Genomic DNA, 25,120 nt, shown 5'->3' with positions numbered 1-25,120 from the left:
GAAGTATTGCCTACACAGAAACACAAAGCCAAAGCCCTCTGTAAAGACAGAGTTCAGGAGCAACAGAAGCCTCAACTATGAGGCTAATGCAGCAACTAAAAGTCTTATCTCTTTGTAAGATCTGATATCCTAGGAGGCCAGAGGGAAGCCCGTGCCAATTTAATTTGGCCAGATGCAAGAGAGAAATTGAAAGTCTCATATGATCTTGTAGGAGCAGTCAAGCTTGAATTTGGACCAAAAGCATGTTGTATTGAGTTTTGAGTTTTATCCATCTGTAAAAAGTAGCAGAAATGATGGCAGGAAACCTCACTTCCCACTGTGTCGTTAGGGAACTTTCACCTCTCACAAAAGAATGGTCTTTTATTTACTGCTTTTCTCTTACGCAGGCTGAAGCCTTCACCTGAGTGTGAACAGTATCAAGGACATGAAAACTTCCCATGGAAAAAAATCAGTACTGAAGTTAATGCTGTCAGCAGGATAACCAGCAAATTCTGTCTTCCCCAGATGGCCCAGATTTTAATGGGGTCACCTTGCAAGACTTGCCTGTAGGATATTAAAGGTCCCAAAGTAACTGTTGGGGCATAAAAAATGTTATGTCCAAGAGTTGCATCACAGACAGATGTTCCTTTGACAGGTCGTCCTTTGCTTAACTATTCTTCCATGTATATTTCCTGACATTCAATGCATCAGTGGCAACTCTTGGGAATAGGAGTATGGATGTTTGAAACAGATTAAAGTGAAGAGTGGGGGATCTACTTTTTATTTTGCAATAGCAGTGTGAAACCCTGGAGTGCTAGGTATGTGAGGTCAGTGTCTTGCCTTACTCCCCTTGTCTGACACCTTATTTCTCTTTCTCTCCTCTTCGTCTCCTACCTTCCCTCACTCTTCAACTTGTCAGTTAATTTTTTAGTGTCTGCATTTGACTGATCCAATCCTGCTAAGAGGTTGAAGTTCACACTGATACAAACTCTGTGGGCATCAGACTTGATGCTTACAGTTGACATTTTGTAGTGTTTTTTTCTCCCCTTTCCACAGAGATGTAGGTTGTGAAAGAGGGAGCAAATAAGTGTGTGTGCTTATAGTTGAACAGTATTTTGTAAATATTTCCTGAAAGCTTGTGAAATTTCTCACATGTTCTTGATTTCCCTTCAAGTCTGCAGAGTAGGCATAAGAAATATCATCCAGTCTAGCTCTGAGTTCAGAAGCGAGTAAATAGCCATCAGTTTTACAAGCTTTGTGTAGATGCCAAAGCCTGATGGCCAAGGGTGATATGCTGAGACTTTTGAAGACAGACCAATACATAAGCCGCGTTTTTAACCATATGCTTTCTTACAGTTTTTAGGTCTGGTCACAGCTTTTTCCTTGAAAATTACTTCCCCTGAGATAAGATTTCCCATGAAATGGCTCTGGCATATTTATACATGCTCTGAAGTTTCTGGTTAACCAACTCATTAGTCCTTTGGTGATTTTGAGAATATAAGTCTGTCAGTCTGTGTGTGTTTATGTTCACAGATGTGCCAATGATTTATAAATGGGATTAATTGTAAATTTAACTCATTTAGGAAATGGTTGAGGACCCAGGTACTTCTGTATTTTAGCCTTGCTTAGTCGCACTGGAAGAGCTCTTTGACCCTGCCAGAGATTAGTTTTAGTACCAGTTATGAGATAAGCTTAACTACTTCTTAAATATAAGCATGTTAAAGCTCTCTGCAAGGGATTTGTTGTGGGGAGGGAATACAGCAGGTCTTAAATTTTTATGTTTATCTTGCTGTTCCTAAGTTAATTGAGTGATATAATTTAGACCTTTTTATCCTGTTCTTTCAACTTTTGGAAAACTCAAAGATTATTAAATCTTTGAAGTTTAAGTGTGCTTATTTTTAACCATTAAAAAAATCACTATACCAGTCAGATTCATACTCAGTATACGGTGGTATGGGAAGCAACCGTAATCCTGGATCACAAGTGATAAGGCCACTGCTTGGAAATAGCACCGTTCTGAGAGCAGCAAAGCTGTTTCCATTTTCAAAGCCCATTTTCCCAGTCCCCTGATCAGAGTAAACCTGCATTTGACTATGTGAATGTCCTCATTTATTTTATAGTACTAAATAGTAATTTTGCATTATCAATGCTCACAATTGCAATTGTGAGCAGTAGCAACCTTTTCTCCTTTCTCTTTTGGATCTTGCTGTTTGACTCACAGAGAAGTCAGCTGATTTCATTAACATACTCCATTCGGTAATTTATTTTTTGCAGAATGACAAGGGACTCACCATTCATAGCATGATGAATGCTGAGAAGACTTAGCTTGAAGAGCAAAAAGGATAGATTGATTCATATATAGAAGTCTTAGGTAACAGAGAGATGAAATTATATTCCTTCCAGTAGCCTTAAAAGAAATAGAAAATAAGGTTATATACTAGGAAAAAAATATTTTGATTTAATCTGTTTAGCTGTAGATTAATGTTTGAAAGACAGTGGTGGAAGCACCCATTTCATATTTGAGACAAATATTGTTGTCTTACTAGGAAGAATCATACTGGATAAAGCACCACAATGAAAGTTAATGAACCTGGTAACTTTTCAACTTATTTCTATTTCTGACCTCCATGATGGTGTAGAAATACAGATAGGGTTGCGCTGGTTATGTCTTCATTATATATCAAATCCATGCTCTATGATTTGAATGTTTTGTATCCATGGATATTCAGAATTATTCTTTGTACAAGAACTATTGTATCATTTTTACTGTGTTAAATGAGAGTGGCAAGTGAAATCTTGCATATAGTAGTTGCAAAATAAATTCTTGCTTGAAATTTCTCACGTTAAATGTCTGTATTAGGATGAAGCATTTGTTTGAAATGCACATAGGACACCAGCCTGCAAACAGCATTGCAAATAGTTACATATAATATGCTGAAAAAATATGTTTTACTGCAGAGCAGATACTATCTCCAAATGCAGAACAAGAAGTAGATAACATAACAGTAGATAACATATAACCAGATATACAGGAAGGTCTGTGATTTTAGAATAAATTTATCTTTCTCTCTGTGTGTGTATAGCAAAAGCAGGGATAGATTTGAAATTTAATGATACAGAAAATTTGCCAAGTGTTTCATATATTTGTCATGTTAGGCTAAAGATCTGATTTTTTTGTGTTAGCTATTGTGTTGCTTGTAAAGAACCTGTAAAGAGAGTATCAGCAGTGGGATACAGCTACCACCATGATACTCAAGTCCCATCCTCATGTAATAGAAAATCATTGTTAGTCTTAAATGAAACAATGCAACAGGGCTGGCAGTGAAAACACATCAAAGATATTCATCAAATTGTTGAAGTTAGAAGCATGTTTTAATTATTTTAGATTTGAAGCAGAAGCGGTTTGACTCTAACAAAAGTTTCTTGCTGCAGATCATCCTGTGGGGTCGAACTGAGAAATGCCTGAAGGAGACCACAGAGGAAATCAGGATGATGGGGACGGAATGCCATTATTTCATTTGTGATGTAGGAAATCGAGAGGAGGTCTATCAGCAAGCCAAAGCTGTGAGGGAAAAGGTTAGTGTCTGTGGAAACACTGTTTGTGGGCAGAATTTAGCAACGGCTCATATTTGATGAGAAAAAAACTATATTGGCAAATTGGGAAAAAAGAAGGGTGACCATCCAGATTATGTTGTACAAAGCCTAGCTACCTGTTTTAAGTGATCTGGAAGGATTACAAGGCCTATAGGCAAAAATGTCTAAAGCTATGAAAATAATAATGTATTTAGGCAATAATAGATATTCAGATACAGTGGTGACTGCTGATTTGTGAGGAGAGATACTAGTGGTAACAAGTAATTTGCTTTTTTTGCAGGTGGGTGATATCACTATCCTGGTGAACAACGCTGCTGTGGTCCATGGTAAGAGTCTGATGGACAGCGATGATGATGCACTGCTCAAATCACAACATATAAACACCCTGGGACAGTTCTGGGTAAGAGAAGCTCTTGTATCACATGTATTCAGAATTGGAAATGAGAGTGACAGATTACAGCCAGTAAACACTTGGCTGCTAGTAGGTCCTTCTACATGATGCTTGGTAAAATCAGTCTGACATGAAAAGGAGGCAGAAAAAACAATGTGAGGGGCAAAGGCCAGAGGAAGGAAGTCTAAAAAAATCTCATTTTTCCGGTAGTAACACAGTATTTGATGCTCTTGTATCCCCATTCTGTGATTTCCAGTAAAACACTTGATTTCTTTTGAGAAAGCCTGAGCTCACAGAGGATAGTTTTTTGTACAGTGATGTGTATGGAACATCAGAGGAGCATGAGACTACCTTGCTCAGGGAAGGAAGCTAGTGTGAAACTCATTCCATTTTGAATTAGATAATAGTAATAAAAAAAAGAACTTCTTGTGATTTTATCACTTTGTTGAACTTTAACCGCTTCATGTTTAAGAACATACAAAGCATTCTGTTCATGGCCTTTATCCATGGGTACTGCTTACTTATGTGCTAGGAAAGATTTTGTTTTGTTTCTACACAAATTTGGCCTGTTTAGAATCTTTCAGAAAATAACAAAGCAACAAGGTACTCTCCCATTTCTTTCCTTGCATAATGAACAGCACAGTTTGGCTTGTTGTCTCCGTGTCACCTTATTTTTTTCAGTTACTATTGTTTTTGCTATATCTCTGCTGAGCAAACCTTTTTTTTTTTTTTTTTTTTTTTTTTTAAACTCTGTTGTTCTTCAGACCACCAAAGCATTCCTGCCAAGGATGCTGGAGTTGCAGAATGGACACATTGTTTGCCTGAACTCTGTCCTGGCCTTGTCAGCCATCCCTGGTGCCATTGACTATTGCACCTCCAAAGCCTCGTCCTTTGCCTTTATGGAGAGCCTGACCTTGGGGCTGCTAGACTGTCCTGGAGTGAATGCCACAACAGTCCTGCCCTTCCACACGAGCACAGAGATGTTTCAGGGCATGAGAATCAGGTCAGTCCAGGGGAACTAGAATAAAGCATCTCATTTTAAATGAATCATCAGAATACACTCCTAATTAATGCTTCATTTAGTTAAGAGAATTTGATGTCTCATTTGGCTGCCTGGGAACAGAGGGTCACTCTAGGCCACCTGGGACTCATCAGACTGGTTCCCTCACTTTGCTGGCATATTCATACAGCCTGCCTGTACTGAGTGAGACATTTGCTTCTACAGAGAAAACTGAAAGCTATTTTTTCCCTGACTGTATTTGGGCCATATGCAGCCACCAGAGAGGGAGGGGAGGCAATCTAAAAATTGAGGTCATTCAGAAGGAGCAGTCTACAAATTACTTGAGAATTAACAGTACAAATTCCTTCTTTATTCGTTGCAATACTTAATTTTTTCCCACTGAAAGGAATGACAGCCACTTACAGAAGTAAAGCTATCAGTACCTCCTTTTTGCCTCTATCTAAGAGAACAAGCTAAATTCAAAGACTAATGGCTGACGAAATTAATCTTTTACAATGGACAAAATAACCTATTAATATAGTTTGTGCTCTCTTAGTCAAGAAAATATGCAGTGTCAAGCTATTGCTGGAGCTGGGAAAAGCCTTATGTTTGGTATTAAAAGCAATGGGGGAAAATACTTGTCTTTCACCTGTCAAGAATTTGAATCAAGCAAAGAGCAACAGAGAGGAAGAAGAAAAACACCAACACTGGAAAAGACAGCATTTTGGTATTGGTTTGCATACAGTTTAAGAAAATCCCTGAATGGAGGTTCTGAATACACTCTGCCACTTCCCCCTAAAGGCACCAACATGTACATTCTTAACCATTTAGCTAACCCAATAGTACTAAGTTGGAACTGGGCTTTCTGCTTCTTCCAGCCTGCTTTGGGGCATGTTTGAATGCCAGTAACCAGCGATAGCTTAGTGAGTAACAGGACTTGGACAGTGATATCTTAAAGAAGGAGTCTGGTTAACAAATAATTATTTTATTCTTTTACTTTATTCAGGTTCCCTAATCTTTTTCCTCCTCTCAAGCCAGAGACAGTGGCTAGGAGGACCGTAGAAGCTGTTCAGATGAATCAAGCCTTCCTGCTCCTTCCATGGACGATGCATGTTCTTGTCATCCTAAAAAGGTAAGTATTTCCTTTGCCCAGCAATAGCCTAGCCAGTTAGGCAAGACTGGCTTACAGTACTCTGTGTCTGACCACCAAGGCGAACCTCAGTTTGACTGTAACCCGATATCCAAGATCAGATTGGTTCATTCCTTCCCATGAAAGACAGTCATAGAAGCAACAGGGAGAAAGCTTTCTGAGATTGCCTTTGTAGATGCTTTCCCTGGGTATAAACCCTTTATGAAACCAGTTTCACTCCCAAAGTTTGGATTCCTGAGGTCTGAACTGGTATTTGTATCTACAAAATTTCTTAACAATTAACATATGCGTGTAGTTGATTTTGATTTAGTACTCTTTGGACTCCGGGCTTTGTATTATAAAGGATTACTGTACAATAAGGTATCACAGCTGTATTTAGAGAGCATTGCTTGTGTTAAAGCAATGAAACTATTAAAAAAATATTTTGGTGTATGATTAGGACAGGAATTTTAAAGTCCCTAAGAAAAGAAAGTCATAACTTCATATCCTGAAACAGCTAAAGAGAAAGGACATTTAAAATTGTGTTTCCATGAGAGTTTGCACTAAAGCCTTTGGAAAACCTACTTCAGTCAAGTACTGAAACAGGCCATGAAATTTCTGTGGAAAATAATTACAGTATTGCATTTCGAACAAGAAAAAATAATTCACAATAAATGCTTCACTCTGAATGTAAAATTTGGGATGCTCTCAAAAGTTCCCAGAAATTCTACAGACTGAAAAAGGGCTGTTCTCCTTCTGCTTTATTGTAAGAATTAATAATTTATTTTCCATTACAGTAGCTGTCAGGAAATTGATCTATATCCATACCTTATGATAAGGAGGCCACATGCCTAGCACAAATACATGGCAAGTTAACCAGAGAACTCAGTTGAAATTTGTGTATTTCAGAGTACAAGATTCTGCACAATATTTGGGAGGAATAAACCAAGATGGTATCTTCCAAGTTACAGTTTTTACAGACCTTTTTGGATAAATATTTCTGTAGAGAAAGAGTGACTTGATATAACTTTCTTCCTTTAGGCCTACTCACAGCAGGATACTGACACATGTTTTGTCTGTGCGCTCTCACTAGACGATTTTGGAGAATATGTATACTTACGTATGTGTGTACCTAAACGCATATTTACACATCCTCTTATTAGAATAGACTAAGAGGTTTGTCTGGTCTGCTTATTTTCTTTCTGCTTCTCCTGCAGCATTCTCCCTCAGGCAGCACTTGAAGAAATCCACAAGTTTTCTGGAAGCTACACTTGCATGAACACTTTTAAAGGACGAACATAGACTTGATGATGGTGCAAGGACTATTCTTCAGTGAAACCAACACAAGCATGAAAATCCTGACAAGACTGTGAATCAGCAGGCTTGGCTTTTAGCCTGTTCACGTGACTTGCACTGCTCTGAGGCAACACATTTCTTGCAGGTCATAACCATAGTAACATGACCTTTGCACAGGATTGAATGACTAGAGTATGGACTCTTGGAAAGAAAAACAAAAAGTGTGAAATGTTTATATGATGTTTAATTCTTTAGAGTTCAATTGTTAAATCTACTCATAGTTTTAAGATGTAATTTTTGTTTCTAAAGTGTCTGTAGGCTGTTTCAGCTGAGAGGCAGCACATCACACCCCATACATGCTTTATCCCCTCTCTTCAGAGGAATGCAATTACAAACTGCTACTGGTTTCATTTCATCTTTTTGAATGGGGAACTCAAAAAATACTTTGAAGAACTAAGAGTTATGGACATTTAATGGAAGCTTCCTTCCCTTTCTTCACTTTACATCCCTTGATGAAGCTGTTCCCAACTCACATCAGGGAAGGAGCAACTGTGGAGCAGTGTTTTCTTTGTTAAAGGCCACCCAGGACTTCTGTCTGGAAGGACTGTGCTAGGCCCAAGAAAGCTCTCTTACTTCACCTGTGAAGTCTGGAGAGGAATGCTCAGTCAGAAGAGCAGACAGTTTGAATAGTGGAAGTGAACTCATATATGAAATTTAATTGTCTTTCTGAGTATTTTTGTTCATTTATGATAAAATATATCTATATATTTTTAGCATTAATCCCAGATTGCCACGCATGTAGGCAGCATCACACTGGGGATGAACTAAATCTAGAACTAAAACTAGAGCCTGCTTGTACAAACATACATTCACTGACATAATCCATGCAGAGAAAATCCACTGTATCAATCTGCACAGTGAAGTAAGTGGAATAATGCTCTAAAAATAGAAGACACAGTACTGTAGTGCTCATGAAATTTGAAGTTTGGAAGCACAGTTAGCAAAGACCTGATTAAATGCACGTTGAATTCAACTGGGGATACACCCATTGTTTTTTAGGGGCATTGAATCAGGCACTCATCAGCCAAAAGTGATAAATACTGCTTGGACTGAAATGCCAGAAGCAGCTAGACATTATTTATTTTTGTAATGATATACTCTCTTTGACAGCCTAGTATGAGCAACACTGCATTCCTATGCCAGATGCAGTGTGCAGCACTAGGCATAGTAATGTAGTTGAAACATATTGGAACACTACTAAAAGAGGAATTAATATAATTGCAATACAGGAAAGTAGCAAGCCTAACTGGAGAACACCTGAATGAAGCGCCTCAAGGAAGGCCATGTGGTTAAAGTAAAGGAGTGAATTTAGGGCTTCTGACTTGAATTTCGAGCTTTTCCATAGATGTCCTGTGTGACCTGGGGCAAACTGCATAATTTCAAGGTGCACCCTGACCTGCAAAGCAGATATTTCTAGTGTTTCCCTACCTCAAAAGTTGTAAGTCTGACTACCTAAATGTTTGTCAAAAGCTCAGTAAATTCAGGTGGAACATGCTATAGAAATGAAAAGCAGTATTTGTTCATAAACCAAGAGGTTCTATACAAAAATTTAGAAGAGGAAAAAAAACATATGCCAAAATACATCATTTCCTAAAAGAGATCTGAGTTACAGCAGAAAAGCTGTGAGCTGTATTTGAAATACCCCTTTGGTTCTGCCATGTAGAATGGAGACCAACTACTTAGGTGCAATGATGTGAATGTTAAAATCTGAAGGTCTGAACCATACTGCAAATCAGTAGATACATCTCTTGAGCAGTTCAAGAGGAAGATATTGCCAAAAGTGCCATTGATGCAAGCCCCTCTGCCTGCATGGGTATTTTGAGGAACTCTCCTATCTGGGTCAGTGCTTTCCTTCTGAGTGCAGAACATATAAGCTGCAGCACTGTGCCAGCTTTGAAAAGGTTTCTTACAATGGAGTTTTGTTTTGAATTCCTAGATGTCTGAGGCTCTCTGGAGAGGATGAAAAGAAACTTTGATCTCTGTGATTTTGATGCCCACCCTAATAGATGCTTTCAGCTTTATTTTTTGTCAATTTTTTGAGATGAAACCCAGTTCATTGAAAACACAAGTGCAATTCGGGGAGAACCCTTCCAGGATCTGCCAGGAATACTGAAGGTACCATATTTATCAAGAGACGCTTGGGAGGGGAAGGGATGATTATACATACATCCCCTTATGCACTCTAATCCTGTCTAGTTTCTCATTAATCGCAGTCACGCATGCCAGGCTTGTAAATGCAAGGGCAAACAGAATTGGTGAAGGAGAGCACCCCGCAGTGTCCCCCTTAATTTAAACCTTTATGTTGAGACTCTATTAATTGATAACATGCTAATGCAAAAGGGAGGTAAAAACTAGTACACACATTGAAACTAAGTCCCCACTCATCCCCCAATCCTGTCCCTTAGATGAATCTGCTCTTTTCCTGCACTGCATAAAAGGTGTTCCCTGTCTTCAGAGGTTGTCTTACGTACTAAGTGCTGTTGATTTCTTTCTAATGAATATAAAAAAGTCAGAACATAGCTGAGACTCTGATCATCTCACTCCTCTGGTACACACACACACACAAACTTCCCTCTCTCTTTCCCTCAGGGTCTCTGAGCGGACAGCAGGTCAAATAGCAGTCACAGTGGGGGAGAGGTATGCAGCAAACAGAAAATAATGAGGAAAACATTGACTTTGCTTTTCAGATAGTAAGAAGAGTTGGGTAAGAGAGTTTCTTCTCTTGTGAGTGTTGCAAGATTAGAGCATTCTCCATCCAGTGAGCTACTTGCAAATTTGGATGGATACATTTGAAGACTTTTTTTTTTTATAGAAGGGCTCCTCTGGAATGCCTGCTGAGGTCTACTGTCCCTTTTCACATAAGGTTAGTATTGGGTAATCTTAAAGTGCTGCAAATGTCGACAAGCTTTGTTGAAGCCTAAGGCCTTCTCAAAGGAATTTCCGCCCTTTGACTTATTTTAATTTTGGTTTTCCCTGCTCTCTCCACTGCCTCCTGCTTTCCACTGCCCAATTATTTTTTTTCCTTCTGTTTTCCAATGTCATTACTGCACTTTTCAGTGCCACCATCTTGAAGCCAGATGTCATACAAAGGGTCTGGAGTAAATCGAAATCGGGGTATATATTTATTATCCTGCTGGAGGAATCTAGGTGAAGCTGTAGGAGCAGGTCACAGAAGTTTCATATGAAATTAGTTTTACTTGCTCCAATCTATGAAGAAGTAGAAGATCCCTTACTATTGTTTTGATACAGGAGATTGCTGCTGGTTTAAAACCTGAATGATACAGAAGTGTTAGCCGTTTTGGGACATAGGTTCTCCTGACAGAAAAAGACCCTATTTAAATGGGAGGATTTTTAAGTACCGGGTGTTTTCAGAGGCCGGTGTTCACACAAAGTAATTTTCAGAATTAGTGAGGCAGGGCAGGGAGAGGAGGAGTCCTTTGTAAGTAAATCTGATTCCTCATGTTCAGTATTTGATTTTGTAGTTTGTTTTTGATGAGGAAAAAAAAAATCATGTTCCCTCATGCAACCTTAGTGAACTTTAAGAAGGTCCTTCCAGCCATATCCCTGCTGATGGCATGCTTTCAGCAGGATGAAGAAAAGGAGTGAGCCCTGAAAGTGGGAACTATACCCTGCCTACTCATCCATTGTTCTGTTGTTAAAAAGTGATGGAGTCCATCCCTATAGTTCTTCTAGAACTTCATAGAAAGTGCCTGGGCAAATGATTCTGATGCTTCCAAAGAGAAACTTGTACTTTTATGTAATGTGTTAATTAGTGTGGGTGGATATGATCAGATCTAGTCTTGCAAGCCTTCCAGACAACTCCCTGAACACTCCCACCTTCAGATATTAACAGATAACACTGCACTTGCCAAATCTCATAAAAACCTGGTAACAGACTTAATGCAGGCAGAGCATAAGTGCATGCATTTATTTCAAAGAGAACACATCTGTCTGTTTGTTACAAACATTAATTTGGCCTAGTGTTGTCCTCTAGCTGAAATGCAACTGTTGAGAAAAGAATACAGGGTGACCTTGGATCATCTATTTTGGGTTTATTTCTTCATGTGGCTTTAATAAACTTAATCTAGCTGACAGCCACTTTTTTGACAACACTTGTTCACAAGTTTGGGGGTAAAGCAAGATTATGTCAAATGTAATCTTTTGCATTTTTCACCGAACAACCAACACCCCTGAGAATCAGACCGTTCTGCACTGTCTTTGTAGCTCTCACCTCCCCGGTGCTAAGATCCTTCAACCTGGTACTGCTTCTCAGCCTGCTGGAGTTTGGAGACTGAGCGAAACCGGTCAGTCACAAGCAGCAGTTTTACATTTTCTAGTGAACAGAATCCTCTTTATTAGAGTGCTGTTCTGAAGGAGATTTTGAGATGTGAGTAGTGGCAGGCACCTCTCACAGATTTCAGCAACTAACTTAGAGAAAGACATGAAGAAAAGCAGAACTTCACCTTCTCCCTGCTACTCACTCTCTTTTATCCAGTGTTTCCTTTGGGAAGCTGGCAATTCAGTCACTTTTCTGACTGATAAACTGCCCCTCTTCCCACCCTCCATTCTACTAAGATCACCTCACTACCTTTCTTCGATACCTTCAGGGAGTTGACAGCTTCAGCAGAAACAACTGTTTCTGTATTCTAGAGGAGAGTCAGATCAGCAAGGTATGTGTTAAGAGAGAAGACCAGACTTGGTTTTGATGGGGCTGAGGTACCCCAGCCTGGAGACTACAGATGGAAGACACAGGACACAACTTGAATGTTGCCAGTACCATAGAAGGTAGTGAGTTCCCCCTGCTCCTGTCATCTTTTCTTGAAACATAACACCCTCTTGAGTTTCTGTAACATCCCTCAAGCTGGCGCTTCAGCAGAAACACATACTGATCCAGCCTGTGTGGACTGGATACAACTGAAAAGCATAGACCTCTGAGGAGACAATTTATATCTTCACACCTTCCCAGAGTCCAAAATTACTAGTTCCTTAAGCTCACCTTTGCTATGAGCATCGTGACATATTAACACAGAACAAAAATCAAGGCAAATGTATATGCTGATTTTTCTGCATAGATCTAGAAAAGAACAATTCCTCCTTAAATGAGGGAAGAAAGCACTCTAATTTGAGCTTGAGAGTGACCGAAGAATAAGTATATGAGAAAAGAAAATAGAGGATAGATGCAATGTTAGGGGGAGTGTGGTGGCCGTAAACAGATGGGCGAGATGCCACCTTATATTCCTGAAGTTATACAATAATAGAGGCATGTGATTTCCATCCAAATACAAAGTCAATAAAAGAAGTGTGTTGTTACTTCTGCTCATTGCTATGGGTCACCATGCCCTAAAAAGCTGTCCATTAACTTTGCAGCTTGCTGGCTCGGAACACCCCAATACGCCAGTTCTGTTTGCTGTCTCTTGTTTTTTTGAGGAAAGGAAAACAACCCCTGCATGTAAAAACAAGGAAGGGCCAGTTTGAATCACCACTCACTTTTTCCTAGCCAGCTCCAAAGGTCATCCATCATGCCTAGGTATTACAAGGACATGTGGTTCTCCGGCTAGTGTTAGCAATCGTGCTGACCTAGCGCTACTAGGTAGATGTGGTTCCATTTCCTGGTTTTTATTTATGCAAAAGCTTTTTTTTTTACTTGAATTTTGTTTATCTGAAGGAGTTGCTTCTGTATTGTACAGGCTTTTCACAGACAGGCATCCTAGGCATGACATTTCCCTGTCTATGTTAATCAAATGATAATGAAAAGAATACAAAAGTGAAAAGTTGCTGTTTGACATCTCCCCCAAGCATCTTCTTCCCCAAGCAATGTGGAATTAATGTAGAGGAACACTGTTGAAATATCAATGCCTTAAATCTAGACATCTCAGAAGCCTGCTGACTTCTGTATGAAAATGACCCTGGCTTCCAAAATTTACTTCCTACTTCCTATGTCTTCTGAGGCAGTTTGCCACTGAGATTGGTTACCTGAGTAAATCACTACTGCGGTGCACTAGTACAGAGGAAGACTGCATGGAAAGCTGCGGTACATATAATCACTGACCAAATTGATTGAAACTTCTGGTTTGAAAAAAATAGATTAAAGAATGAGATGATGACATGTGATAGCTGGTACAAAACCAAGTACTGCAGCGAGGTCTGTAGTTGCCCTTAGGTGCCTGAGAGTAGCCTACATGACTTCCAGAAGTCCTGCCTTAGATTTGACCCCTGACTGGTTCCTTCCCTTAAGCCACCATGTGCAAACATTGGGCACTGTGAATACATGAACTGAAATGCTTCTTCATCTTCGTTTTTTAGCATTAGGCACTTCGGAGCATAGCCACCAACTGCTGCTTCTGCTTTGGGCATTGCTATTGATCTGATAAGCGTTCCCAGATACTGTTCTGGCACACTGCAGTATTAACATTAGCTGTAAGAAAAGGAGGCAATTCATTGCTCTGTTTTCCAGGCAAGTCAACTATTAGCGCCTTTATGCAGAGAGAGGACTGAAATAAATGCAGGGGTGATACGGTCTCTGGAATATTTTGGCTATATGAAAAATGCTGTCATATGGAATAAGGGTTTATAATAAAAAGGGCTCATCTCAGAAGAATGATTACAGAAGATGGAAAAGGTCATAATGGAAAACAAGTGATATCTGAACACACAGTTTCTTTTCCTGAAGCCTGCTGGGAATGCTGATTTCATGCAAACATGCCATAGCAAAGTCAGTTCACTTGCATGGTCATTTTACCCCCTGCAACTTTGCCTATTACAAGTGATAGCAGAGGTGACAAGCTCATTGTCTCAGCTCTCTCAACTGTTGAATGTAGCAAAATAAGTGCTTTTAAAAAAAAATCCATCCATCAGAGAGTAAAGCAATTCTTTGGTTCAGTGTCAGCCTTAGAGAATGGAGAAGACTCCCTCAGGTGCCAGAGAGAGAAGCCACAGCATCTCCCAGCTGACTCCTTGAGGTCTCAGGCCACATTTCCCCTTGTTAATAATAAATAAGGTGGGAAGAATATGATTGACTCAAAACAGCAATAGGATTAAACAGAATCACAAATCAGTTTGTGAGCTATTGCCTGGCTTGCTTTTCCTGAGCAATAAAATACCTTGTGGTCTCTTCTGGACTCCTATCAAGGCTGCAAATTCATGGAGAATACTGGCAGAGCTGGGCAATATTTTGTTACTGTTGTAAGGGCTATGCAAAAGACAGTAAAGAGAGACACCAGTAAGCAATATTGTGTGTGCTTTGGTTGCTGAATAGTGTATAACTTACAATATTCTACTATTTTTGAATATTCAGTATTAGCGACCTGACATGTTTCTCAACTGTCTGCTATTGCAAAAAAACTTCTTCACCCACATCAACTATTGTAATAGTTTTGAACCCTAAAATTCAGCTTCTCTGTTGTCCTGTTGGCATAGCTGAGGTTTAACAAGCATGTTAATCAAATGAAATATAGCCTTGAATTTCTTTAGGAGGGATCTGATGCTGACACAGAAAAACAATTATTAAAAAAAGTCTTGATGTCCTGCAGCAAAAGTTGCTACACACATTAAAAAACAAAGTAGTCACGTACAAACAACTACATTTAATAATTCAATAGAATGCACTGCTTCCATCGTTACAGGGTTATAGCATTGAGCCTTCTGACCCCATTTTGATTGTTTTAAACATACAGAGTCAATGCATCTTCATTGCAGTTTTAAAAATAGGTTTCCTGATACACGGCCCCTCTGTTCAAACAAATTACAGAATTGTAAGATTTCTTACGTAAAAACTATAATTTGTTTCTTAATTCAGACAAGTACTTCTCACAGCTCTCATTCCCTACATCAATTAAGAAAATAATCTTAACTCTTTCGAACTCTTAACCCCAGTATTTAGGAGCACTGATGCTTTCTGGCTGGAGATGTCACATTTCCTATGATGCAATCTGGTAGGTAGCATTGCAATCTTCAGTATTTCCCTTTAAAAACCTCTTCATATTGTCAGTCAGATTTGCCAGTGGCTCCTAATAGCACACAATAGAGGAAGTTATATTCTATCTTTCTTCTTCAGTGGACTGAGTTCTTGCAAATGAACTCTCAGAGAAGACCTTCTTTTGAATGAGCCACAGGAGCCATGCTGAGTTTATTTTAGTTAGGTTTATATTAGGTCTGATTTTTGCTGATCCCTTCATTTTTCATAATTTTGTCTGTCTTCCAGTTGTTCCTGTTGGGGAGGACTGTGTTTTGAGAGTTTCTGAGCCAGAATGCTGTGCATGCAGATTATTCATCTCTGTGCCTTCCCTTCAGGCAGTCTCTCACCTGTGCCTGCCTGTGTCCACAACCTTCTTACACATTAACACTGCAAACTGCCCTAAGTATCTTAGAGATTAGCTTCCTTTAAAGCATTAAGTGTACCAAAAGCCCAGAGAGCTAGCATTAGTTCTGCCTAACGAGTTGATAACTGCATATTCTTTTTAACACCTACAGGATTTGAATTTGAACTGGGAAGGACTGTTAGGTGGTAGTTGGCCAGAATGTCACTTCATGGTTAAAGGGGGGGGAATCATAAGCTAGAAGTCAAGCAATGAAAGAAGGAAGGTTTGCTGAAATGGGCAGTGTGTGCATGAAAAGTCCAGAGAGTGCCAACGGTAGGTTTAGGTGCAACATCCCTGCTTTCTGGGACAAAGAACTGAACTGTAGATCTACTGGCATTTGCAGATCAGTACTTTTCAGTACAGAAAATAAACACGCAGTAAAGCACATGAACCCTTTCCATCTGTCTGAAAAATGGAAATAGGGTGCAGGCCCTAACTTGCAGGGTACCCAGCACTGCTGTTTGATTTCTTCTGATAATTTACTGTTCAGGAATATTAAAATAGATTGTTCTAATGATACCTAAAAGGGTCCTTTTGCAGTATAAAGTACGTACCATGTTGGATATGCTTTAAGGCTGGATGGGCAACTCATATTCTAGTGATCTTCATTACAGCTAGCAGTACTGTTTGACAGGGGCAATTCTTGGTGTAAAATTAGCCTGGTTTCTTTCAATGGATTATTTTTAAACAGAATTCTTACAAATTTTCATTTATCAAGTACTTTATATACTTAATGGTTCTCGGCCAATGATTTGCTCACAAGCTATTCACTATAACTACCACTTTGAGTGCTTGCCATTCATTAATGTATAGTTTTCCTGTGGAACTGGGCATCCAGATCACATGGTGGCTTTGCTTTCCCCTGGCTGGATGCCTTCCAATCCCACAGAAAGCTTTCTAGGGGCTCCAGTATGTCTGATGATGACTGTGAGATGGCTTCTGGCAACAATATTAATGCAAATGCATACTTGAATGTGTTCTCATGACATATTCCAATCTTGTGATCAAAAACGTGCTTATAAACATTTTCAAGGGAAAAAAACTAACTTGGGGTACTTGAGAAGTGCATTTGCTTTTACTTATAGCAGAAGATTGTCACAGTTTGGTTTTGCTTCTTTCACTGGATTCACCTCTCTCTTAGCCTCAGATCATCAGGGGAAAAAAATCACACCGTGCTGATCCTGGAAATAATTAATATAAAAGTGACCTCCTGACATCAGGGCATGGCATATTTCCATATGAGGGGAGTGGCATTATGATTTTTTGGGATTTGTTTTGCTGCAAAACTCAGCCCTACTTCATTTAAGAAAATAAAACCACAAGTGGAATAAAGTTGTACTGCCACTTAAATTTGGAAAGTGAGCAAACGTAGAAAAAGAGCAGAATGTCTGAATGCACTGAGAACACAGGTGCATTAGCAGAAAGGTTGTGCTTGCTGCTGAGCATAATTCTACTCACCTGATGTTCATGTTCTCCCTCTTCACTCTGACTTCGGAGTATAGATTTGAAACTCCCATATCAAAACTGCAAGCACAGTATTTTGACATAGACCTTTGCAAACCTTGCCCTACCAGAGCATTTCAGTTTCTATTATATACATAGGGCAAGGGTGAAACAGAGAATTGTATAGTCTTGCTCGGTGTCACAGAATGAGACAATATACGATTGCACTGATGCTATAACCCTTAGGGTCACCCTAAAGCCTTTGCATGATAGCAGCCTAGATCGTAAGTTCCTGGCCTAGGGTTCAGAGGCAAGTGCTGCCACTGCTAAGATCCAGATTTGACAAGCACAGCAAAATACCCTGTTTGCCCATGAACTGTTGCTTACTTAACAAACCCTAGTGGCAAATTTATAATCGGGTTTTCACACTCCTACTTGACCCGTTAGATTAGATTACAGCTTCCTCTGAATGCCACAATTGCAACATTTCCATGCCCTAAAACAAAACAAGGCTTGAAAACCTGGCCCTTTGGCTCCTCCCTGCTAGCTTGCCGAGGTGTGTTTTGGGGGAAGGGGGAAGATATCTGCTGTGCTAAATTGGCCTAGAAATGCAAAGGCTCTGAGGATTTAATCGCTGAAATGTTTGCTTGGGGGCACTCACGATGGTTTTTTTTCTTGGAACTTTTAGCAAACGTAGCCTTTGTTTGCATTTTTCTGTGGTATGTGTTTACTGTTCATTTGTGCTGCACATGCTGTGAGAAATTAAGCCATTATGTTGGGGTTTTTTTTTCCTTTCTCCTGCTTTCATTCTTTTTATCCTCCCTTCAAAATCCTTGCAATTCCTTTCATTATTTGATGTTAACAGGACAAAAGAAATAAATACTTGAAAGAAGATACAAGCTGTGTTTCTGTTTTACTTTGGAGCTGCTGTGGTAACTGAATACCAGTCTGCAAGGTCAAAAAAAAGAAAAGAAAAAAAGAAAACTGCCAGAAAACCTCAGCGCTCAAACCACAGGTTGCGTTGCCTATTGTAAAGCAATTTTCAGCCCACATGCCTAAAGAGCATAACAGTTGCTCTGTAAATCTCCGAGTGTTTCATATAGTTTCCTTGTCATGTGGCCGTTAAGTTTTATAACCTTTATATTTCAAGTGAAACAATGAACGTGAATTCCTTCTAAATGTCCTAATAGATTCCACATGTTAGCAATTTTTAATATTTTGGTTGCTCAGTAGGTAACAAACCCGCCTGTGGGACGGTTGGTCTTGGCCACAGCCCTCGGACGTTGCCTCGCCGGGGGACAGACTCCCGCTCCCGCCGAGCAGCCGCTGCCCGGTGCCCGTTCCTCCATCTCCCGCCGACGCCTGAGATCACTGTCAAAACACCCTTCGGCACCGCGCTGTCCTGCCAGCTAAGCCCCTCAGGGTTCGCGCAGGGCCTGCTGGCGCTCGCAGCCTCCCCCAGGTGCGTCCTGTCAGGGGTGTGGGTTCTGTGCACTCCTTCCCCGCGCGCTCTGCCCTGCTCTGCTCCGCGCGGCCCTTAACGGCCGCTGGGGGCCGGGTGGGCGGGGCACTGCGGCTCGAGCCACACATGCTCGCGCGCAGCAGAACCTTCCAGAGAGGTGAGGCGGGCTGTGAGGCGAGGCGCCCTCTGAGGTGAGTCGAAAGGGTGGGTAGGTTTGGGGTTTTTTTTGAGGGGGGAGGCGGTAGAAAAAAAAAAAAAAACAAAAAACCAAACAACCCCCAATGTAAGGCCCAAACCAAAACCGCGGCGGCGGTTGTTTGCCCTCGCCGCCCCACGGGGCCGTGGTTTGGGGCGGCGGCAGGCCCGAGCGCCGCGGACCCGCCTTCGACAGCCTGACGGGGGAGGTGGGGAGGAGAGTGCGGAGACCCCGCGGAGGGTGGATGAGGAGAAGCGCAGGACGGCTGCCGGGAGTGCAGGTGGAGGCCACAAAGGAGTGTGAACGGGCGGCGGATAAACCTCGCTGGAAGGCAGAGAGCGGCCCTTGCTGTCGGGGAGGGAGCGGGGCGCGCCCCAGGGGTGAATGCTAAGTGCTCGTTATCAGCTTGTGAAGGAGTATCAGTACCGAGATACACCGTGATTGCCCGCGATAGCTGCAGGTGAGGCTGGCGACCCGCCTGAGTCGCGACATGCTCTCCAGCCATGGAGCGGATACAGGCCCGGAGCCCTACGCCTCTCCTGTGGAACGGTTTTCTGGTGGAAGCCTATTGTCCACAGATGGGGTGATTTTCGTGTCATTGTCTTTAATTTAATTTCATTTTGCTTTAAGCATGATATCTAAAGTTCTCAGCAATTAGGCTGCCCCTTAAGTATGAGGGCCTGCTGTCAGAGTTAATCCAGATAGGCATTCCTGACAGAAGCAACAAGTGGAAGTGCATTGAACCCTAAGTATCTGGAAGTGGAGGATTTATGTTTGTGAAGGTCTGTCTGCGATCGGAGGGGAAAGATTTCCTCCGATTTATGGAATCGGCAGGAACAAAAGAACCTGCCAGAGATACCGAAATGCTGAGTTTCCGGTTGCTGCCTTCTTATGTTTACATAATTTGTGTTTTTTGGGGGAGGAGGGGGTGGAAGTGTTGGGGTTTTTTGTTTTTTCACAAACAGCAGAAGCCTTTAAGTTGGATACGTTGAAAAGAGGACATTGGTTTCCTTTAAAGCTCGACCTGTTAATTGTTCTTCTGTATGTTGTCATTTCTAAAGTGAAAGCTGTTTTTCTCTCTGAACGGCTGGGTTTTCACAAGCTCTTTTCTGTTGTTAACAAACACTGGATTTTTTTGGGATAGGTCAGAATGAGGAAAATCGCTGCGTCAAGTTTCTTTTTTTAGACGAGGTGATTCTTAAACTGCAAGATGTAAACGATCTGCATTTCAGTTCAGCTTGCCTTTAGTTTTCCCATGCGGGTATGGTATCTTTTGAAGTATTTTTGCTTTCCTGCGCAGTGGATGGAAGGAGCAAAGAACTGATTTTATGCATCATCTTTGATAACTGCTGTATCGATCCTATGCCTTTTTACCTGTCTCTGAATAGCTTCAGCAGTTTTGAAGAGGTGTTAAAATCTCTAACAAAGGCTTTGAAAATTTGCACAAAGAACTCCTTGTGTGGAAGTTACTGTTAGCTGTTATTTTAATGGTTTAATTATCCTGATGCAATGGTGAGTATCTGTGCTGGTCCTACTATTGAGAAATACAGATACTGGGTGCGTTAGGCAATGAGGGCGAAGGGTTTGGTGTGTATCCTGTGTTTTCTTATGTAGCAGTTTGATGTCTTCCTGACAGCCTTGCTTGGCTCTTCTTAGCGATTTTCATGCCTTGAAAATATGCAGGGGTTGGGTGGGGGATGCTGGATCATGTTCTTTGATAAGGCCCGGGACTCCTTTAATAACAAGGACTCTTTGTTGCAAACTGGTCTTTTGCTACCTTGGTGTGGGAGTCGTGAGGTTTGAAATGGATGGTGTCGCTAAATTAGTGACCGCATCAGAACTACTCCAGTCTGCACTGCTTCCAGACAAATTAAGCCATGTGTCAAGGCAAGGTCATCTGGTGATCCTGGGAAGCAAGTTTAATATTATTCTTAGACCACAAGGAATTTCCACTTACTGTAAAGCTGTCAGGCTGTGTGTCTGCCCTGCGCCCCCCCCCGCCCCCCCAAATCAGTGGGACAGCAACTTTGTTCTCTGTGTGTACAGTGATACTGTAATGGAGTTTTGGGGCACGGTGATGATACAGATTATTAATAATAATAAGCTCTTTGTGAGACTTTCTACTGGAGCTAAAGCAGCTTAGGTGTATCAAAGCCGTGGAACAGCTATAAGTTTTTTTGTCTGGTCACAGAATATAATGAAGTTAAGGTTTACAGGAAACATTTATTCTTCTCAATTAGCAGAGTCTAGTCACATCCTAACTCACCATCTCATAGAGGCAGAGGGTGCCAGCAGGTGGGTATAAAAGCATGTTGATTCTTGGAGTCCAAGATTAAACATGAAAGAGAGTACTGGCTGCTCAAGTAGAGCAGTGAAAGCACAACAGGTTTGGTTTGTGCACTGTTTTCTGATGATGTATCCAGTCATTGAGAAGGCCATCAAATACGCTTTGTGTTGCCCCAGAGAGTGCTGGGAGCAGTCCTGAGCACAGCAGGAAAATAATGAAAGCTTGCCAGAAATGCGCGTTCTTGGGCAGTTTTTCCAGTAGTTTGCATCACCTGATGTGAAGCTCTGACGTGCTGAATCAAGAGGTGGCGTTGAATGTGTTTTCTAGGAGGTGAAACCAGTGCCCTGCTACTGCCTGCACAGTGGGGGTAACTTCAGGGTGTTCTTGTCACGCTTTTTTGGGTATAGGGGGAGGATATGTGGGAAAGTTACAGTGGACTATCACTGAAAGGGAAACTGCTCAGCAGTTTCTCGGGAGAACCTTTTCTGTATTCTGCAGTATGAATAGCTTACGGATGTATAAAGGTCCATGGATCAGGGAATCCTTTTCTCCGAAGAGCAGCAGTGGCATGTCTCACTACCCCAGCCTTTCCTTCACTGACTTCATGGCATTTGAGGGGAGAAGAACCATCTAGGCTCTTCCTGCTTATGCTCGCTGTGTTACTGCTCTGTTCTTTGCAGTATTTTAAGTATGTCAGGTGTGTTCCTTTTGAGGATCTTGAGCTGCAGAAACGAGGTAATGGACATACTGGGCCAACCGGTATCTTGGAGATCATGAAAGCACTAGGAACTGTATGACAGTCCCCTTGCAAGGGCTGCCAGAGTGGATCAGGGATCCATTATAAGCTACCTTAGGAAGTGCTGCATCCTTGGAAGAGCAGCAGGGTGCAGAGGAGGTGGGGGCGCAGGGTGGGTGCCATCCAGCCTTGGAAAAACTGATAAGCTTGAACACAGTATCAGGCAATGTTGCTGACTATAGAACTTTTCTGTTTGCTCCTGAGGATGAGGTCTGTTGAAGTTTAGAGCATAAATAATTATTATCTCTCCAGTGCAAGGGCTCTCTGTGCTTGGCCCTCTGTCCCAGCCCCCGCTCCATTCAGCAGGGTCAGGGAGAAGGGAATAAGAGGCGGTGTCTTTGGCTGACATGAACCCGCTGGGGAGGGATGAGAGGAAGGGGGTCTTGGGGGCTGGGTTCAGAGCAAGGTTAGCCAAATATCGGATAAATTAAGCAAGAGAAACAGACAGCTCAGCTTGCAGTGAACTTTTCACCCAGCTAACCTGTTCCTCACCCTGCATTGCACAGGTGGAGTAAACTCAAGCAGAGCACAACCCTTGCTCTCCCTGCCTCCTTTTTTTGCTGCAGTGTAAAGCATGGCTAAGGGGAGAGCAGGAACTGGAAAGGGTTTGATTTGTTGTTTTGAGTCCGAGAAATATGATAGTTCTAATTGCTGTCTTAAGAGCACTGAAGTTAACACCACTAATTGCAGAGGGCTTAGTCAGTATTTGTTCAGTGTAGAACAAGGACCAATAATGTCTGGTCATAGAGGATTGGGAAGAAATTCCATACTGGACAGGGTGAGGAACAAATGGCAGTGTCTAAACAGGGATGATTAGAGATTCCTTGTGGGAAAATGCAAGACTGGTGGGAATTCAGTGAATTCTGGTGTTTATATTTCTCCAACTGTTCTTCTGCATTTGCAGTGCAAGTAAATACAAATAATTGCTGACAGATGTTGTAAAAACACAGCATTATGCTAACCATTAAGCTTAATATTTTTCTTAGTTAATAACATATATTGATAACTAGACATGGCGTACTTGGGCTTTTACTGACATCACCTCTATGTAATGGGCTTTGCTCCAGAGACGTGGTATGGAACCAAGACCTGAATTTGTTCTGCTGACCCTTTCCTAAATCCCTACTGCTTCCTCTCCCTCTCTCGTCTCCCAAGAAAGCTCCAAGCAAATTAAAGTTACTGTTTTTTAAGTAGTTGCTCCACCACAATCAGTGTGTAGTGGTGAGGCTGAAGTTTTTGATATGCTTTCTTAGACCATTTTTCTGTTTTGTGGTGTGGCAGGTTTGTTTGAGAGTAATACCTGGTAAAGCATTTCAACCTAGTTTTTAAGCTAAAAATCACTGTTCACACAGAAGAGCAGAGTTCTGTTCCGATGTTCCTTTTTCCTTTTTACTCATCATAGGTAAGGAAGGTCTGAAACCAATAGAAGCTATCTAATAGACAGTCTTTTGAGGAGTTAAGTCCTATATTTGTCTCTGTGTGTGCCTAAATTCCACAAAACAGGGGTCCTTGCAGACCCCCCTTTAAGAAATTTTTGCCGGTAGCACACTTTCAGATGGTAAATACTGGGAGCTCTGTGTCTAAAATGGAAAGAGCATTGTATAAACGTGGAGATAATCTCTGACTTCAGGAACCTGTGAGCCTTCCTGGAGCAGTGAATATTTTCAGTTTTGCCTCTTGCTCTGCTCAATGCAGAATGATGATTTCCACCCCGCATTTTGGATCTGGGAAGGAGGTCAAGTTCTTCTCGGACTACATGTAAAATGTCAGTTCACATACAGCTCCTCAGCCACTGCCAGATTTATGGCTGGCTGTGAAGCAGTACTGATAGCATCTCCCTTGGTATCCCAAATTCCTGGGTGCTGAGGAAGGGCAGGAGCTCAGACCGAAATTACCATGTTGTCCACATGTGCATTCAGGTCAGCCCTGTGTTGCAGTAGAGCAGCTGGCTTCAGCTATCCCAGTGGTGCCACTCTTGGTTACAGAAAAACTGTGGGGGTGAGTATGGGAAAGAAAGGCCATGCCTACTGTAGAGCTTACTGCTACCATTGGCGGTTTGCTCGCACCTCTTGTACCAGAGGATGAGAATGTAATTTTGCTTTCTTAACATTCCAGTATTTTGGCAAGCAGGTGAGAAACAAATGTGGATTAGATGCAGCAGCTCGGTATTTCTATTGACAGAAAAGGGCCATGGTTCTTTAGATTGGGAAAAGCAAGGGGTGTGTTAGAAGAAGGTGTGGAGAAAGGGAGTATGAACTGTAGTGTGGTTGCTGTTGAGTTCCTGAGCCTACCTGTTGCTGATGCTACTACTTGTTTATCAAACAGTTTTTTCTTTTCATGCAGTTGTTTAAAAAGATAAAAGAAGTAGTTGACATCTGCATAAGGCAGCACTGCTCTCTGCTGCCCCTTCCCATGCAACGACGGGAGCATTTTTGTAGGTTTGGTAAGCCCAGTCAGAGAATGGATTCTGTTCAAACTCACTCACTTTTTTTTGTTTGCTTGTTTCAGGCTTTTGTTTTGTTGTTCTGGTTTTGTTTTGTTCCCTTGGTATGGTTCTGGCTGGCTAATTTTGCAACCTGTAGTTTCAAATGCAGATATCACCACTGGGGAGGGGATGGGGCAAGGACAAGTTCAGTGGTCATCAGACAAGCGAGACCACTCCTTTTCCATCAGTTGAAGCAGTTTGAGCAGAGCTCTAAGTAACATCATAATTGTCCTGAAGACAAATTGGCTTGTCTGGTCTGTCAGTTAAAGCGTATATTCTCCACAGAAGTTGCTCCCTTTTACATGTGTTGGTGAAGTTTCCCAGACCTGTTTGGCCATTCACCTTGTGGCTCGAAACCCTCATGTCATGGCAGGCTTGTTTCTTCTACTGTATTTTTTACTGCCCATGGAGTGACATCATTTAAATGATGAGTCTCTGAGAGATGATTCATACCAAAAAAGATCTAATAATTGTTACCAGTTATTCAAATCAGTGTTACTGATTTCCCGCATCCTCCCACTGGTCCCTTGAGCTCCCACACCCACTTGTTTTTCCTAATAATTCCCAGGCTTTCTGGCTGTAGGCTCAGTATGCCCTCTTCTGTGTTACTGTGCTAAGGTGTAAGTATCTAGCTCTCCCCAGAGG

The 25,120-nt window shown here is 41.5% G+C and overlaps 1 protein-coding gene across 7 annotated transcripts in view; it reads left to right on the top strand.

Moving 5' to 3' along the window:
* The window catches only part of DHRS3 (dehydrogenase/reductase 3), a 49,950-nt gene extending 33,792 nt beyond the window's left edge, over nucleotides 1-16,158 (top strand). For 4 of the 7 annotated variants that reach the window (XM_052791479.1, XM_052791480.1, XM_052791486.1 and 1 more), the window contains 5 exons: nucleotides 3,412-3,555; nucleotides 3,854-3,973; nucleotides 4,729-4,967; nucleotides 5,971-6,096; nucleotides 7,311-16,158. In XM_052791479.1, coding sequence (XP_052647439.1) covers nucleotides 3,412-3,555; nucleotides 3,854-3,973; nucleotides 4,729-4,967; nucleotides 5,971-6,096; nucleotides 7,311-7,395 — 714 coding nt within the window. In that variant the 3' untranslated portion in view covers nucleotides 7,396-16,158. Of the gene's footprint in view, nucleotides 1-386; nucleotides 807-849; nucleotides 2,351-3,411; nucleotides 3,556-3,853; nucleotides 3,974-4,728; nucleotides 4,968-5,970; nucleotides 6,097-7,310 lie in introns of those variants that run through there. The other 3 variants (XM_052791485.1, XM_052791482.1, XM_052791484.1) reach the window with 3 other exon arrangements.
* Nucleotides 16,159-25,120: the final 8,962 nt, after the last annotated feature.

Source organism: Harpia harpyja, chromosome 7 (assembly GCF_026419915.1).
Source record: "Harpia harpyja isolate bHarHar1 chromosome 7, bHarHar1 primary haplotype, whole genome shotgun sequence".
Taxonomy (NCBI): Eukaryota; Metazoa; Chordata; class Aves; order Accipitriformes; family Accipitridae; genus Harpia; species Harpia harpyja.
The sequence above is the reverse complement of the archived record's forward strand: the minus strand, read 5'-3'. Positions and strand labels throughout refer to the sequence as shown.